We start from the raw sequence: 15,920 nt of genomic DNA on the forward strand, positions 1-15,920 counted from the left end.
CTATGAAGAACAACCAAAACAATTGACCAAGTATTTTATTGGTAATTATGTTAAACATAGCCATTAATATTTTGTCTTCCTGCTCTGACAGCAATGTAAAAACATACAACAAAACACAAAAAATAACACTTAAGGCATTTACATTTTCCACCAACATGTGCTCATAAAACCAGTGAATGTTAATAGATAAAGAGTCAAAAATATGTAAATTACCTCAGTAGTACCAATGGATGCAATTTCAATGAAGCAAAACAGAGATTTAATTTCATTATTAAATAACGAGTTGTAAGAAATGTTTAACTCACCTGATTACCAACTAAAAGAAGATGTTCTCCCAGCAGAAAGTCTTTTAGCATATCTTCCATTACCAGCATGTGCTAGAGAAATAAAAACATGATTTTTACTCTTGTTTTTATACTCTCAAAAGTGTATATATTCCCTAATAATAATAGTAAACAAGAACTTTAAAGATTTGGGGCCTTTTTTTTTTAAGTTATACTAACCACTACTTACTACACAGCCAGTGCCTCTCAGCCAATAATAGCAGAAGCAATCTATCTAGTGACTAAAACAATGAAACAAAAACACAAACTCCACTTCTGCATTTCCTTTGCTCTGATCGATTCTGGGTGTTTGATTTTCCAAACTGTGTCATTCTCTGTAATCATTCCTAATGCATTTTCTTTTTAGCCTAGGTGAACGTTTGTCACCCAGAGCATAAGAACTTTCATTTATACACATATGACAAATTTCCAGTAACTCTACAGGCAGGAAGCAAAATATATCCTGGTAGAACTGTAAAGAAACCAAACAGGGAATTAAAGGGAGATTACATGAATATGTACGTTAAATACTTTTTTTTTTCTAAGTTAAACACCAAGCCTAGCTTAATAACAAACACACTTTCCTATCGTAATTAAGCTTTAGTTTCAAGGAAAATAAGGACAGAAAAACACAAGCTCAAGTCTAAAGGTGTTTATTGTGTTTCTTACAAATTCTAAATTAGACTGCCTAACTGAAGTCAAAATACAACATCTATTTTACCAATCCAGTATTATAAAATGTAACACACATTATACAAAATTCAACCTTACCATGCTCCTCACAAATAATTTGTTTAAAAGGATCAAAAGGATTTAAGGATAATGTGGCAATGCAGACTACTTTACTAGCAATAGTCTTGTATATTTCTCTACTGTACCTAGTGAAAATAGGTCATCTGTAAGTAGGTCAGACAAGCTACTTAGAGAAATAAATGCTTGCCTTTAGATAAACATATAGATAAACATAGTTTTTCCACATTATCATTCCATCTCTAGTACTTAATTTTGAAAAAAACAAACCCACAAAAAAAACAGTACATCACATGCAATCTCTGAGCATATAGAAATACTCAGTTTGCAACTGTGTGAAAGATATTACAGGTTTCCAAATCTCTCCAGAACGGAGGGCGGTGGTGGGGGGAAGAAACTCGTGTAAACATAGCTTAATACCACAAAATCTTACCCAGGCATGTCAAAAGACTACTGAACACTCAACATACAATTAATTCAAGAAGACCTCAAGGCAAACTACTGTATTTTCTGAAAGCACACACACTAGCAATTTATCACTGATGAGAGTAACTTTGACCAGATAGAGCATAAATTCCAGCGAGTCAGTTTTACCACACTTACTGATTACATTTTTTGATTCTACTGCTAAAGCATGAGAATTTCCTTCAGATGACTTCTGTTTTACGCTAAATTGGAGAAATACATGCACATTCTCGTTTCCTTGCAGAACAACTTTACTACAAGGTACTGCAGCAATGCTAAATTCCAGTGGAACATGTAATGCTTCAAGACCAAAACTATGCATTTCATTACACTGTACAGCACTGCAAAGGGCTGGGGATATAAATAAACCAACACAGAAGAAAATCGATGCAATTTTTAGATACAAGAGAGGAAAAGTTGCATTGGACTTGTGAAACAAATTTGCTTTCCAGCAGGTTTTGGTAAACGATCACTGCCACACTTGAATGGCTGAACTACAGTGGGAACATGCAATACAGAACGTTAAGAGTGAAATTCATTCTGAAAAGGGAACAGCTCTTCTGACAGGTATTTGGTGGTTGTTCCCTCTAGGATTCAGAATTCATTGCTACCAGGGGCAGATACAGAGCAGTTTGTTCTATGCAGCATTTTTAACAAATGTTGCCTAAACAAAACTGATGCATAAGATCAGTCACAGTTTTCTTCAGTGTGTTCATTTATAATTACTGAAGCAATAAGCAAGAAGACTGAAGAAGCAATGCATATATGAATCCTAGTGAGACTTCATTTCATTTCCAACACACTCAGATGAAGTACTTTACTGAAATGGCAACACAGAACAAAATCTCACATGAAATGTTACTGGGGAAGATGAAGAAGACTGTCATCTGTTCTCCTTGCATGGCCTGTCACCTTCAGTAGGTGATAGCCATGTTGCAGAAAGGATAGCCTTTCTGGGAAGAAATTACAAGCAAGAAAAGAAGAAAAAAATAGAGCAGAAGAGAAAAGGAAATTCACAAAGTAGGGAGATTCACACTAGTCTCCTAAAAAGAAAAATACTTCACAAGCTATCAGTGAAATATCATAGTCACTCAAAGGGTAATTCTCTGGCTAAGGATAACCTTGTCTGACAATTTTGAGGTCCACAAGCTAGATGGAGAAGACAGCTGCAGTACACCTACCTCTATAAAAGGAACATGGGAGAGGGTGGAACTAAAACAAACAAAAAAAGTCACCAAGCCCTTTCCTTTTATTGTGTTCACAAATTGCTCTTACTCTTTGCTACTGCGAACAAATTAACATTAATAACTCCAGCAACTAATTAATAACTCAAGTTATATAAAATAATTATTATCTAATAACTAACTACTAGCCCTAATTACTCTTCATCTTGCTTTTCAAGCATACAGCGTTAATTCTAATACAAGGCAGGTACTGCCGACCTGCAAAACTTCCTATTACAAGCTTGTAAAACACTCCATCAGGACGGAATCAATAACCCAGCCACAAGAGTCGATCAGGTCAGCAGCAGCAATAAAATCACTCAATAAAGCATCTTATCAAATCATTCTAAATAAAATTCAAGTTCACTCAAAGTTCTTTCGCATTTTATGAATGTTCAATGGGATTGCTACGACATCTTCAAAGGGACACAGTGAAGATGGATCTGCAATGAGCATCAAATCCCCTGGGAAAAAATTTTATCCTAAAGAAGCTGTTTCAGAATTACAACTTTCAAAATTAGTATATCATTTAATAAACGTGAATATGTGCATTAGTACATATTTAATGAACTTTCTGTACTTGAGAAGCCAGCAAATTCTACTTACTTGAGCATTTTCGTAAAACAACACATCAGGCACTTTCATTTTCTCACTTGGGTTATAAACTGGCATAGTCACAGATCCTATCTTCAGAATCCCATCATTTATTTCACCTAGACATTTTTCAGGAAACAAACAAGCACATGCATTACTTATACCATCCTCTGAGCAGACATGCAATCAATCGCCAATGCTTTCAAGTGAAAGTTTGCAAATTTTAACAAGGCTGTGGGTTGCTGTAAATGACTTCTATCTAAAGTGAACACTTGATAGATTATCTGTTAACAAGAGGTTGCATTATAATGAATTTGAATTCTCTTTATAATTGCAAAGAAGTCTACTACAATAAATGATGAACAGGTGATCTTATGTAAAAAATATCATAAAGTACACTAGGAGCTGTGACAGCTACCATGGTTTAACTTCATACTCTTGTTATTGGAATACCACTAACTTTGTCAGGCCACATTTCCTCAACCCACAAATTTTTCACTCTCTTCTATTCTCTTTCTATTTTCTCTAGTTGTCTCAGTAGACACAGCGTGTGGATGGGACTGAGGAGAGCTGGGACCAACCCATCACAGCAGTACTAGCGTGTTGATTTTCACATCCAGAATTACTTTTTTGACCAAATGGGTTAATTCTAGAAAGTGGACACATTTAACACCTGCTGAAAACTGAATAAATTTGCACTTGAAGGTATGACCTTCAAGTCTTCGAGAAAAAGTTAAAAATAAAAACAACAAATTCTTACACCAAGAAAACCATAAATTCCTTCCTTAGGAAAGCAGAAGTTAAGTTTATATAATAATAAAAAAGGATTATAATGTGTTCTCTTCTAAAATATCGGACAGAGAAACATGAAGAAATTTCAATGGAGGGATCAGGGTGGAAAAAAAATGGTAAGCAGATAGTGTAATGCAATTGGCAATATTTCTAATTATTTCATAAATAATTTTTACATACATATATATAAACACATATAATGCAAATATAGATATAATAATGTAATATTACATCTTATATATTCAGCTATAAGTGTGTACATACGCAGCCATTCATGCATTATCAGTAACACATGTATTCTATATATCATAGTATTATATATACCTACGCAGAGATATATATGCATATAGACATGCATACATACACCTATGCAGCCATTCATGCAGTATTATGCCTGTTTGTTTTTTTTATTTTATTTTTCACCTACATAAAAAAAATATAAAAATAGAGTCTATGTTAATTCGGACAAAAGACTTGTTTGCTACTGTAGAGATCTACCTGAAATCATAAAAGTCAAATGTATCAGAAAACTGAGAATGTCCATACAGAGAAATGACAGCAAATATAATACTGATAGAGTACAGATCAAAGCTGTTGAAAGGAAAAGTTTAGTGAACAGAAAATGGCAGATCACTCAACGTGTGCTACCTGATGGAAGTTATCAAAACTTACATAATTAGCATGAAGACCAAAGGACAGGCAGGAATGAGAAAGAAGTAAGAAAAATGGCAGAAGCAGAAATATATGTGAAGTACTGAAGGCTCCTTCAAAAGGATACAGGTTGCAGAAGGTAAAGAAACAAAGCCATGCTGGATAAAGATGATATGTGACAGCAACTTAAAGAAAAATTTAAAAAAAGAAGAAAAACTAATAAAGAATTATGTACCAGAATGAAAACAAAATACAACCCAAGACTCCTACAAGAGTCTTGATGAGAAAGAGGTTGATTTTACCAGTGAAGATAAAAAAAAGCAATGGTAAAGAACATAACATAGAAAGATTAAGATCAAAACAAAGCTGTAACTATGAACCATGCAAAACAGTAGTACAAATGATAATAATAATAAAACAGGTAAATAAATAAAAAAACATCAAATCAAAACAACGACTTAAGTCCAAGAGCTGGTCAAGTGCCTGAAGTCATCAATCTGTTAGACTGGGGAACCCTTAAACATGTCAAGGGCACTAAATTTCATGGGCAGGGAATGCAGCAGACAGTACATAAGTATCAGCATACTAAGGAGATATTACTTCCCACTATAACAAAGCCAAATGGGTGTAGCTGAAGCAAACTACATTTATTTTGAGCTCATTTAGTACACATTTATATGCTGAACTATCTGAGTAACATTCATGAAGAACAGGACAAAAGATGGCACAAACTTACAAGTGTAATCCTTCTCCTCTAGTTTCTTTGTGCTATCTGGACTTGACTCAATACCGGAATCCTGTAGATTTTTGTGTAAAGCCGATCTGGCAAGGTTTGGTAAAAACCTAAATGAAGAAATAAAAGAGGTAAATCATTTTTTAAGGAAGATTTTTTACAAGTTTTCAGTATTTTCTGTAATGTAAAACCAGTATGAAGCTTTACTTAGATCTCCAAACCCTTAAATGTCTATGTCTATGCCCTCGTATAAGTTGCATGCTCATTATAAAAAGCTTCAGTATTACGGAATATTGCAAGAAAATCTGCAACGTAGGATGAATTAGGACTGGAATTATGTAATATCCTCATTCCACTACCAGTAAGAGCTACTATAGAAACGATGTTTATTTGGAAACACCTCTACTCTTGACTCAGTTCCCATGAACCCAGAGCTCTAAAGTGAAATAAAGAGCTCTGTGGCATACAGTCTGAGGCTCCATCAGTTTTCCAAACCTTTTGTTAATTAAAATTTGCCTTCCTTAATAGAAAAGAACGGAAAACAAAACAAAACAAAACACTATATTCATAATTTCATATACAGTTTATAGAACTGAAACCAAAACTCCATCAAGCATCCAGCCATACTAGACATAAAATAACTCAAAGCAGAGTGTTTTGAGACAGTGAAATAATGTTGATAACGGTGACCTAACTTGTATGATTTCACTAAACATCATCATAAAGATGAGAAAACAGCACAAAACCATTTCAACTCAGCTTTTAAGTTTGAGAATACCACCAAAATAGTTTTGAAGAAATGACAAAATTTAAGAAGCTAAAGAGCAATTTCATTAAAAGATATCTTGTATGTTAGCAATAGACCAAGGAACTCTGGAACTTCCACCCATACTGGCACGTCTACCTGGAAAGGCAGGCTTTATTAACAGCATAGTAAAGGCTTTCATCTGGATGTTGTGACAGTCGCCGACAAATTCGCAACAGTTGTCGAGTGGATAAAGATGAAGCCAGGGACTGTGCCTGTCAAAAAATACAAGGTGGTTTAATTACTTCATCTCTGGGAATTGATCTCAGGGATTTAAACTGAATGAGTCAGGAAAAAATGTAATCCAAAAGTAATTATTTCAAGTTTTCTCCTAATTCATAAGTGCTTTCTGCCTCCTATAGTAGTGTGTGCTTTTTAATCCACACGTTTGTAATTCTGTATTTGTTGCAGCACTTCAGTGTCACGGAAATCATGATGTTATCTACAGATTTGCTTTATGATTTCACTTGATAAGCAACAGGGAAAAAACATGCTGATAACTTAATTTTCTGTGCTATATAATACCTAAAAGTAAACAGTATTGATAATAAAAAGGAGATAAGCCATGGTAGAAGGACCAATGTCTTAAAATCTATAATCTGCTCTTCGCAAGCTGAATATGAGCTCTGCAAGTAATGCTCTGGCAAAACGGTCTGGCAGGATTCGTGGATGTATAAACAAGACAACACTGGACAGAAGTAAGGAGATTGTATCACCTCTGCACACGCCTTTTGGGTGGGCCACTACTGGAACACTGTGTCCTTTTCTGTTGTCCATGTGTTAAAGTAAATGCTAGAAATTGGACATGATTCAGTAAGGAGTTACAGAAGTGATTCAGTGCCTGGGAAGGCAGACCTAAAGCAAATACAGCAGAATGTAAAAACAAACAAACAAAGCCCCCCAAACAAGTGGCCATTTATTTAGAGATATAACGACCGAGAAAGAAATCCTTCTATTCACTGCATATACCGGATGAAGGTATCTAATACAAACAGGTTCCTTATTTTAGCAGGAAGCACACAACAATGAGTGTGATCTGATAAGTCACGCCATGCTTTGCCTGGGTTAACCGAAATATTTTAATTAGGTAATTTCTGAATGTTTTGCTTTGGGGCATATAAATGATTTCTAACTGCATTACGATTTCTTAATATATTGTTTTAATCGGAAAAAAATCCTCAAATTTGCAATCAAGGAAAAAAATAGAAAAGGCAACACTTTATTAATTTCAGAGTCTTTTTCTCCCTTAATCATTTTTAAGTATGAGAAATGTGTTATCACCAACTCTTTCCTCTGGAAAACTGCAGTTTTGACGAACAGATGTTAATTTTTTTGGAAAGGATAAAAGCAATCAGTTCCACGAGACTGTGCAAAACTCAAAAGCTAAGAAGGCAAAGGATAGTATGTTTTAGCTCAGCTCTGAGCAATAAGCTAGGATGGTTTAGATTGGGATAACTGCTTCAATTACTACTCTTGCTTTTCCTATTTTCATTGATCAAAGATTGTGAAGCATTTTCTGAAGCATCATCGTTTACTACCAAGTATTACAGACATTGTGTTGTAAATGATGGCTTTTCAAGCGTTATCTCTGTCTCAAGACCTACACAGCAATGAACAAAGCATAGGCAAGTGAGAGGGGTGAGTGCTGCATCCCTGTCGTCCCTGCTCACCAGTCAGGACTCTCACTGTTTTGGGAGATTATATTTTTTGTAAAGAATCTTAAACACTTGAAATATTCTCAGGCTAATTATGTTTTTGTAAGGTAAGCAATCCTCCCAAGTCACAACCTACAGGATTGCATTAGTGGAAATTGACAGCTGAGCAGAGTAACTGAGGTAGCATGCTTCATCCATTGCACCAAGTGGGAGGAATAAGGAAGACACTCTTGCCTCGCACCATGCCACTCCAATCTCTAAGGAACACGGACATTTTAAAGTCAAAATTATATATAGCACCAGATCCTCCACTGGAATAAACAGAGTACAAGCTCACAGAGGAGGAACTGTGTCACATCATCTGAATATTGCAACTGGGAGTTAAAGTTTTGGAATAAAATGTCCTCTTTCTTCCTTACCTGTTCTTGATTTTTATACGTAATAGCTGTAAACTCAAAATTAGGTTACAGTCCTTGTGACAGTCTTTGTAATATATATCTATCAGGCATCTAATTCAACAGGATCTTGATTGTGGTCTCTAGGTTCTATTGTATATCAAACAAACAATTACAATGACGAAAAATACACCCACAGGCTGAATATGTTACAGGTATTCTTCTATTGTTAACAAAATCACTTGAAACAATGGCTAATATTTCAGGATAATCTCTGGCAGAGGATTACTTACTCAGGCAACTCTAAAAATAGCCTGACATACCTTAGGCACATATTTCAGCTCTCCACACAGGCATGCTATTCTTGACATGTCTCATGTCACTGCTCATCTACAAGAATCCTCCCTTGGTCCGTATCATGATTCACATCTTATCCAACATCATACACTTCATTTAGATACTTTACAATGCTATAGACATCCACATGTTTGGAAAGCACTTTTATAATGCTCTATTCAAGCATGGTATGTCTCCAAATATACCCAAAACTACATTTTTTCAGTCTACATTTGTCAAATATCAGGTGTAGAAAGTTAAATAGATGTTAATAACAACATTGTCCCATAGGTGTATTTAAAAGTCAGCCCTTTTATTTATTTTTTTAAGCTCAGAAGAGCACAACAGCCTTTCAATATCCCTCAACTACCTGAGTAGTAATACTATGAAAACTATTACCATGTTAAACCATGAAACATAAGCAGAACAGATTACAATTTGCATACCAGTTAAACCGCTGGATTCCACTAAAAATGTTTTACATTTTAGTTACATTGAAAGCATCCAGTTGCCATAGCAATGATTTCTTCTACTTTTCACCAAGATTTGACTATCTTTTTAGAGAATTTTGTGGTTACTATGTCAGCAGAACTTATTTTTCTTGATAAGACTGCTTTAACAGAATAACCTGTAGTAGTAACACAGATAGGAATTCTGGAGATTTCCCTTTTACATTGCTAATCTTTGCTGTTGCCCACTGGCACTTCATAATGGCTAGATAGTTTCCATTGCCGAAAAAGCCACAATAATAACAGCTACCAAAGTTCCAGTGACTGAAGTGAAGTAATCAAAACATATTTGGACAAACATGATTATCTCCATACTTACCCAAAAGGTACCTCGAGCATCTCTCATTGTAAACCACATATCTAAGCCCACTGACAGTGTGTGTGCTTTTTCTTCTCTAGGATTTGGGGGATTTCCTAAAAGCTTTATTTATGCAGATTCTAAAAGCGTACATAAAAATCAAAGAAGTTACAGTATCCGGTTCAGTAACTGTCAGCAGTAACTTTCTGGGGCTGGTTTTCAATAAGGCAGCCTCTAAAATAACACTATAGCTATAAAGCTTTACCCAGTCTTCCTTCAAAACAAAGCAAACAGTCCTAGTAGGAGAAATCAAATCTGTGGGGAAAAGAAGAGGGGGTAGGGGAGTACTCACTGTGGCATCATTTGTTTCCCGAAGCTTGTGTGTTAATGACAACAACTGCTCCACAGCAGCACTGGGTACATTTGGAATCTGCTTGAAACAAAAACAGTATTAATCTTACCGTACGATGGGTTAAGTTCCATACACAGCTAGCCATATATGCAATGAGTATACACATTCTGCAGTTGGTTTATGTCACCAAAAAAAAGGAATACAATTTTGACAATGTTTTTCTATTACAGCATCATTTAATATCATTTTAAGAATGCTAATTTATTCCAATACCATTAAAAGATAAGCAGGCTTTGAAAATGAAGACTCATTTGTGCTACGCTGAAATGGGGAGTGGAATAGCATAGCAAAATACTTTTATATAGCAAATAACCATGTTCAGTAAACAAGAATCAGCACGTGCCTAAAATACTGAACGTACTTACCATTTCTTTAATAACTTGAATTTCTTCATTCTTGCTTAAAGATCGAACATTATGAAAAAGAAACAGTGTCAGAAACTCTGGACCCAGCCATTGTTTGGTACTACTTCCGATGACAGGCGGTTCTGCTAGGACAACTATTCTGAAGGAGGGGTGTATTGGAAAGATAGACCTGCAAAACAAGTTTTATAAAATGCATTACTTGACCTAAGCATTAAATATCAAATTTAATATTTTTATTTTTACAATAGATGAAAAAGGAATTATATTAGTGTGCTGAGCCATATCACGATATCTTTTCTCATAATTTGCAAATGCAACTTTATTAAAAATAAAAAAAGACAAAGACTGCATAACATGACTTGCAATTGTGTAAATTGCTCATACTTCTCTACACTGAGAAGGGTACCCAAAGTCTCCACTTCTCATCTGCAAAATGCCTGCATGTCTCAAGATGGGCAAGCTGATGACCTGCATGTCTCATGATGGGCAAGATACCAGCAACTAGGGTACGGTTTACTGGTTTCTATATCCCAAATGGACACATCTCAGTAATTTGGTAAGATTTTTAGAAGTGCTTTACCTAAAGCAGTATGTCTAACAGGCAAATCAGGGAGAGAACATCATCTACTGAAGCTGCAGTAATGAGAATTTCTTTTACTCGATTAGATTGACAGAAAGGAAAAAACTGTGAAGATTGGCCTTGATATCACAAAGAGATGGATTTAGTAACACTTTAGGAACTTACTGACATTCTCTGCAGCCCCTGGAAAATCACCTAGTCGCTTGGGGTGTAATTAATGCCCCCAACTTCATAATATCTCGGAAATTTATACTTCAAAGGCCAGGCCAGTCACCTCACCTTTGACTCATTTTCAAGACAGCACAGGGAAACAGGTCCCTCAAAGAGCTGCTTAAGATCTAAAGAATTTAAGAAACACCTTACTGGGTCCTTCAATCTATCCATCTAGCTAAATGTTCTGTCTCGGATGGTGGCAGCTGGAGATGCTCCTTGGGGAAGCCTCTTTCAAGGCTTATGTGATAAACTACTATCAGCATTTAATTCCCCTCGCACTCTCCCAGCACCCACAATCATGCATTCAAGGATATTAGGGATTGATCTTTATTTGTTTTAATGCCCTTTTATCCTTAGATTTGTCTAATCCCTTTCTGAACTTCATCATCCTCTCTGTCTCCATAGCTTCCTGTAGCAATGCATCCACTTTTCACTGTGTAAATTTCACACTGTAGGATTTGGTGAGTAACTGTCTCTTAAATGCCTGCCTATTTCATTCCGCAGAAGATAACGGGAGCTTACTGAAACCAACACAAGCTTAAATATACCACTGCTGGATGCATGTGTTAGGGCAGTAGAAGAATGCTGCCTCTGTCTTGGGTGTTTTTCACAACTTTTGCCTGTCTTATCTATGTAATATTATCATATCTTTGGATTAGGAATTCATTTCTACTCATTCATCAGCACAACTTCATGATCTGTAGAAGTAAGAGTAGACAGTAACAAGTCAGATATGAAAGACAGTCAAATTATGCAAGAAGGGCCTTGTTTACAACAATTAATTTTTCAGTGCACTTATTAAAATAGCAGGTGTTAATTTGGAAAAAGAAAAGCAAGTGAAATTGAATTAGCTTATATTGTTAGATATGCCTGTTATCATGAGCCATTCCCCATATAAATTACAACATTTGAAATCATAACTCTTGGAGGCAAGTATTCCTCCTGGTTAAACTGAGGGGGAAATGAGGGTGTATAAGCAAGAAAATCCTAAGACACAATATGACCATTAAATATAAATTATCAAGTCTACTGCGTAGTAGGCTCATCTGTTAGTCACAACAATGAAATACAACAGAGTCATTACAGCAAACAGTCTCTTGTATCAAAGCAAACACAGGGGGTGGCATGAGTTATTCTCAGCTGAAAGTCATAAGCCTAGAAGCTATTCCCTGACTGATAAAAATAGAAATAGATGTCTGAAAACATCACATGAAAGAGGAACCAATAGGAATGTCACCGTCACTAAGCATAAAAGAAGGTCAGGGAACATTGGCCAACTTCATTATAGAAGAAAATGATCCCTAGATAGGATAAATACATACATATCCAGACTCACCTTTACCCCCATTACCAAGAAGAAAAACAACCCTCCTATAATTACCTAAATTCCCAGGACTAATTCTGGTCCTTCTGCAATACCATAAGAGCAAAAAAGCCATCAGCTTTCCATCGTAAAGGAAACACATCTCTCTCATATCACATCCACATTAACGCCTAATTCAGAGAGTATGGTGGGGACAGGCAGGGAAAGAATGCAGAGAAGCTGGAGGAAAGGAGATGAAGTAAAGGCAAGCTAATTTGGTGGTATCAGTTAAAGCTACTGAAGTACACCCTAGGTTTTGACAGATCACAACACCCCTGCTGTTGTTTCCCAGTTTGTAAACATGGATAAAACTACCTGGCTACTTCGAAAGCTGTTGTTTGCACTGATGTTTGAAATGTTGAAAAATGTCAAGGTAAGTGTATTATTTAAAAAAAAAAAAGTCGTAAACTACCTGATCCTGCAATGCTATGAATGTTCCAACCATCCATGATAGCAATTGAGGAGCTTCAAAGTTGCTCCACAGTATTACAGATCAAGTCCCTAAAGGAATAGAATATGAAGCTACTATATGGAGCTTTATTTCATAAGACAGAGATCTTTGACATCTTGTATACTTTGCAGATGAAGGCCAAATAAACGCATCTTATTAAAAACTTTTTTTAACAAACAAAAACAAAACCACCTTTTTCTAAAACACTTTTAAAATTATTGAAACTCTAGCACAGTAGGAAAACCTGGTGTTAGTGGATTAGTGCAGAGAGCCTCCATTTGTTTCTCTTTCTATTAAATGTTTACTGATAAAAGAGATAGCAGGGTGCTCTCTGGTACTAATATCTGTGTCCTTTTCACATCAGTCTTTAATTCCAACCAAGGATTACCACCACTGCTCAAGAGGAAGATCAGAACGCAGACTGCTCAGAATGGTTTTAGGGAAAGATTTTCTTGTTATTGACACATGGTTCAAAGCAAGTGAAGTTCCCAAAAGAACCAAAACGATGCAGAATGGCATTCCTAATGCCACCTTGCAAAACCAAACTGGGTTTAGTTGTCTATTGTTGTAGCATGGTTTTATAAATCTCACAGTCTTTCAAAATAAAAGCAATATTATGAGTTAGGGGTTGTAGTAATGCTAGGATCACAAATGACCTATCATTTTTTCCTTACTATTTTTCTTCAATTTCACAATATTCTAAATTTAACAGATTACTTTATTTGGAAAGCCACTAAGCTGAAAAAGAAGGGAAGGGAAGGGAAGGGAAGGGAAGGGAAGGGAAGGGAAGGGAAGGGAAGGGAAGGGAAGGGAAGGGAAGGGAAGGGAAGGGAAGGGAAGGGAAGGGAAGGGAAGGGAAGGGAAGGGAAGGGAAGGGAAGGGAAGGGAAGGGAAGGGAAGGGAAGGGAAGGGAAGGGAAGGGAAGGGAAGGGAAGGGAAGGGAAGGGAAGGGAAGGGAAGGGAAGGGAAGGGAAAAAAGCATAGCAAAAGAACAAAGTAAAAGCTAGAAAATGTAAGCAGTTAAAAACATTCATTGTTTTCAAAATTCACTTTCTGCCACATTTTATATTTGTCTCATCTACTATATATGTTGCCTTTCAACCTAATCACATGGAAAATAATCTACTGCCTGCAGGGCATTAAAACTAGACATATGTTACGAGCTTCTGAACAATTCTTATTATATACATATTTCTAGATTTTCTTGTGATAGATGGCTTTCTGCCCACCACACCAAAGCCTTATCATCTGTGTGCACGCTGGGAGTGTGGGTGGATTATCCACCCAAACAGGTTAAAAGACCGCCTCATAAGACAAACCAGCACCTCACCGCCTGTCTTGTAAAAGCCATATAAAAGCCACTCTACAGCATTTGTCTTAATTAAGTACATGTAATTATTCATTTCATAAGAAGATCTATGCAGAAATCTTGGATATGCACAGTGGATGAATGGATTTTTTCTTATACAATAATTCAACTAACAAGTAATCAACAGCTATAATTTCCTTCTATCATAGAATCATCTAGGTTGGAAAAGACCTCTAAGATAATCTAGACCATTTGTCAGTTTCTTAGGGGCAGCTTTTTTTTCTTCCTCTTCTCCCTAAATTATAAACAAAAATACTCAAGTTCCCCTTGTCATTCCTGCTAGAGCTATTGACCCACCGGTCTGAAGCCCTTCTCAGGAAAATACTAGTGGATGTGACAGATACAGAAATGTAATGAAATGATCTGTGAACATATAACTCACAGTCAGTAATGAAAAAAAAAATTAAAAAAGAATGTATTTTATTAGCTCTTAGAGAGATAGTCATACTTTTAAATGAAGTTGTCAGAAATTTGATTTATGAAAAATGGTATTAAAACCAGCAAAACGTGAAAACAAATCTGAACAGCAAGCAATACTTTCCCCTTTGTCTGACATTGCTAATAACACTGCCATAGTTGAAGCACTTTCATATTATTTAGTATAATACTGTTCACATTCTATATGATGTGAGGCCTGTAATTTCCTTTGGCCATATTGCGATCTGAAATACTATCCTCTTGAAAGTCTGAAATACTAACCTCTTGATTTATCATTAAGTGATATAGGTAGTAGTAGAATAAAAAGAATGCTGCAAAATCTGTGAGTATCATTACTGTTGAAACACTAAAAATTAAAGGAAATAAAACTGTGAAAAATAATTGTATTATTTGCTCTATCATTTTCATACAGGGACATGAAAGCTTTGTAAAAAATCTATCTTGCTGCACTGAAAAGGGGATCCCCTAGAACTTCTCCATTAACATCTCGAATTTTTACCAGAAAAATCTTCAGGTGTTTCAAATCCTCTTATAAACACACACTAAAAAAATGTTTACAGAAATGTTATCTCCTTGGTTAAGAACAGTACTCCTTTTATCTATCAGGAAATTCATGAATTTCCTGAAATTAGGAATTTATGAATTTCCTGAAATTAGGAATTTATGAATTTCCTGAAATTAGGAATTTATGAATTTATGAAGCATTTTATGAATGGAACTTGAAAACTGACTTTCTATGAAAATCTGAGCCCTAGTAGTCTACTAAAAATCATCATCAGCTGTTCTTTTCCATTATGAAAGATATATTTGCATGTATGGAACTCACAATCTGGTCACCTCATTTGTCAGTTTTTAATTGAGGCAACACAGAGGAACAGCTAGGTTTTTTGTATTTCATGAATAACTGCAAGTAGTGCAGAAGAGAGAAACCCCACACCATTCTGTCTCATGCACACACGCACAGTAATGATGATGTTAATAAAAAAAAAAAAAAGAAAAAAAAAAAAAGGAGCATGTACCTCATGTACTCAGTTTCTCTTAGAGATAGCAGGAAAGTACCAGTTCGCTATCACAGCCATCTTCCAGTCCCTAATCAGTGCTTTTCCTCAAATCCTGCCCTCCCCTAATCTAATGATCTCCTAATGAGGCATTTGCCTTCTTTTCTTCAAATCCTGGTCCTTCAGAAATACTCCTTTTTAT

General features: G+C 35.8%; 1 protein-coding gene across 2 annotated transcripts in view; it reads right to left on the reverse strand.

The window, feature by feature from the left end:
- The window catches only part of VWA8 (von Willebrand factor A domain containing 8), a 188,459-nt gene that overhangs the window by 113,107 nt on the left and 59,432 nt on the right, over positions 1 to 15,920 (reverse strand). For both annotated transcript variants that reach the window (XM_072032521.1, XM_027472319.3), the window contains exons 15-20: positions 10,307 to 10,475; positions 9,882 to 9,959; positions 6,436 to 6,551; positions 5,535 to 5,641; positions 3,368 to 3,474; positions 306 to 377 (exon numbers count right to left, since the gene is read on the reverse strand). In XM_072032521.1, the coding sequence (XP_071888622.1) occupies positions 306 to 377; positions 3,368 to 3,474; positions 5,535 to 5,641; positions 6,436 to 6,551; positions 9,882 to 9,959; positions 10,307 to 10,475 (649 nt within the window). The remainder of the gene's footprint in view (positions 1 to 305; positions 378 to 3,367; positions 3,475 to 5,534; positions 5,642 to 6,435; positions 6,552 to 9,881; positions 9,960 to 10,306; positions 10,476 to 15,920) is intronic.

The sequence above is a fragment of the Anas platyrhynchos genome, chromosome 1 (genome assembly GCF_047663525.1).
Source record: "Anas platyrhynchos isolate ZD024472 breed Pekin duck chromosome 1, IASCAAS_PekinDuck_T2T, whole genome shotgun sequence".
Classification (NCBI taxonomy): domain Eukaryota; kingdom Metazoa; phylum Chordata; class Aves; order Anseriformes; family Anatidae; genus Anas; species Anas platyrhynchos.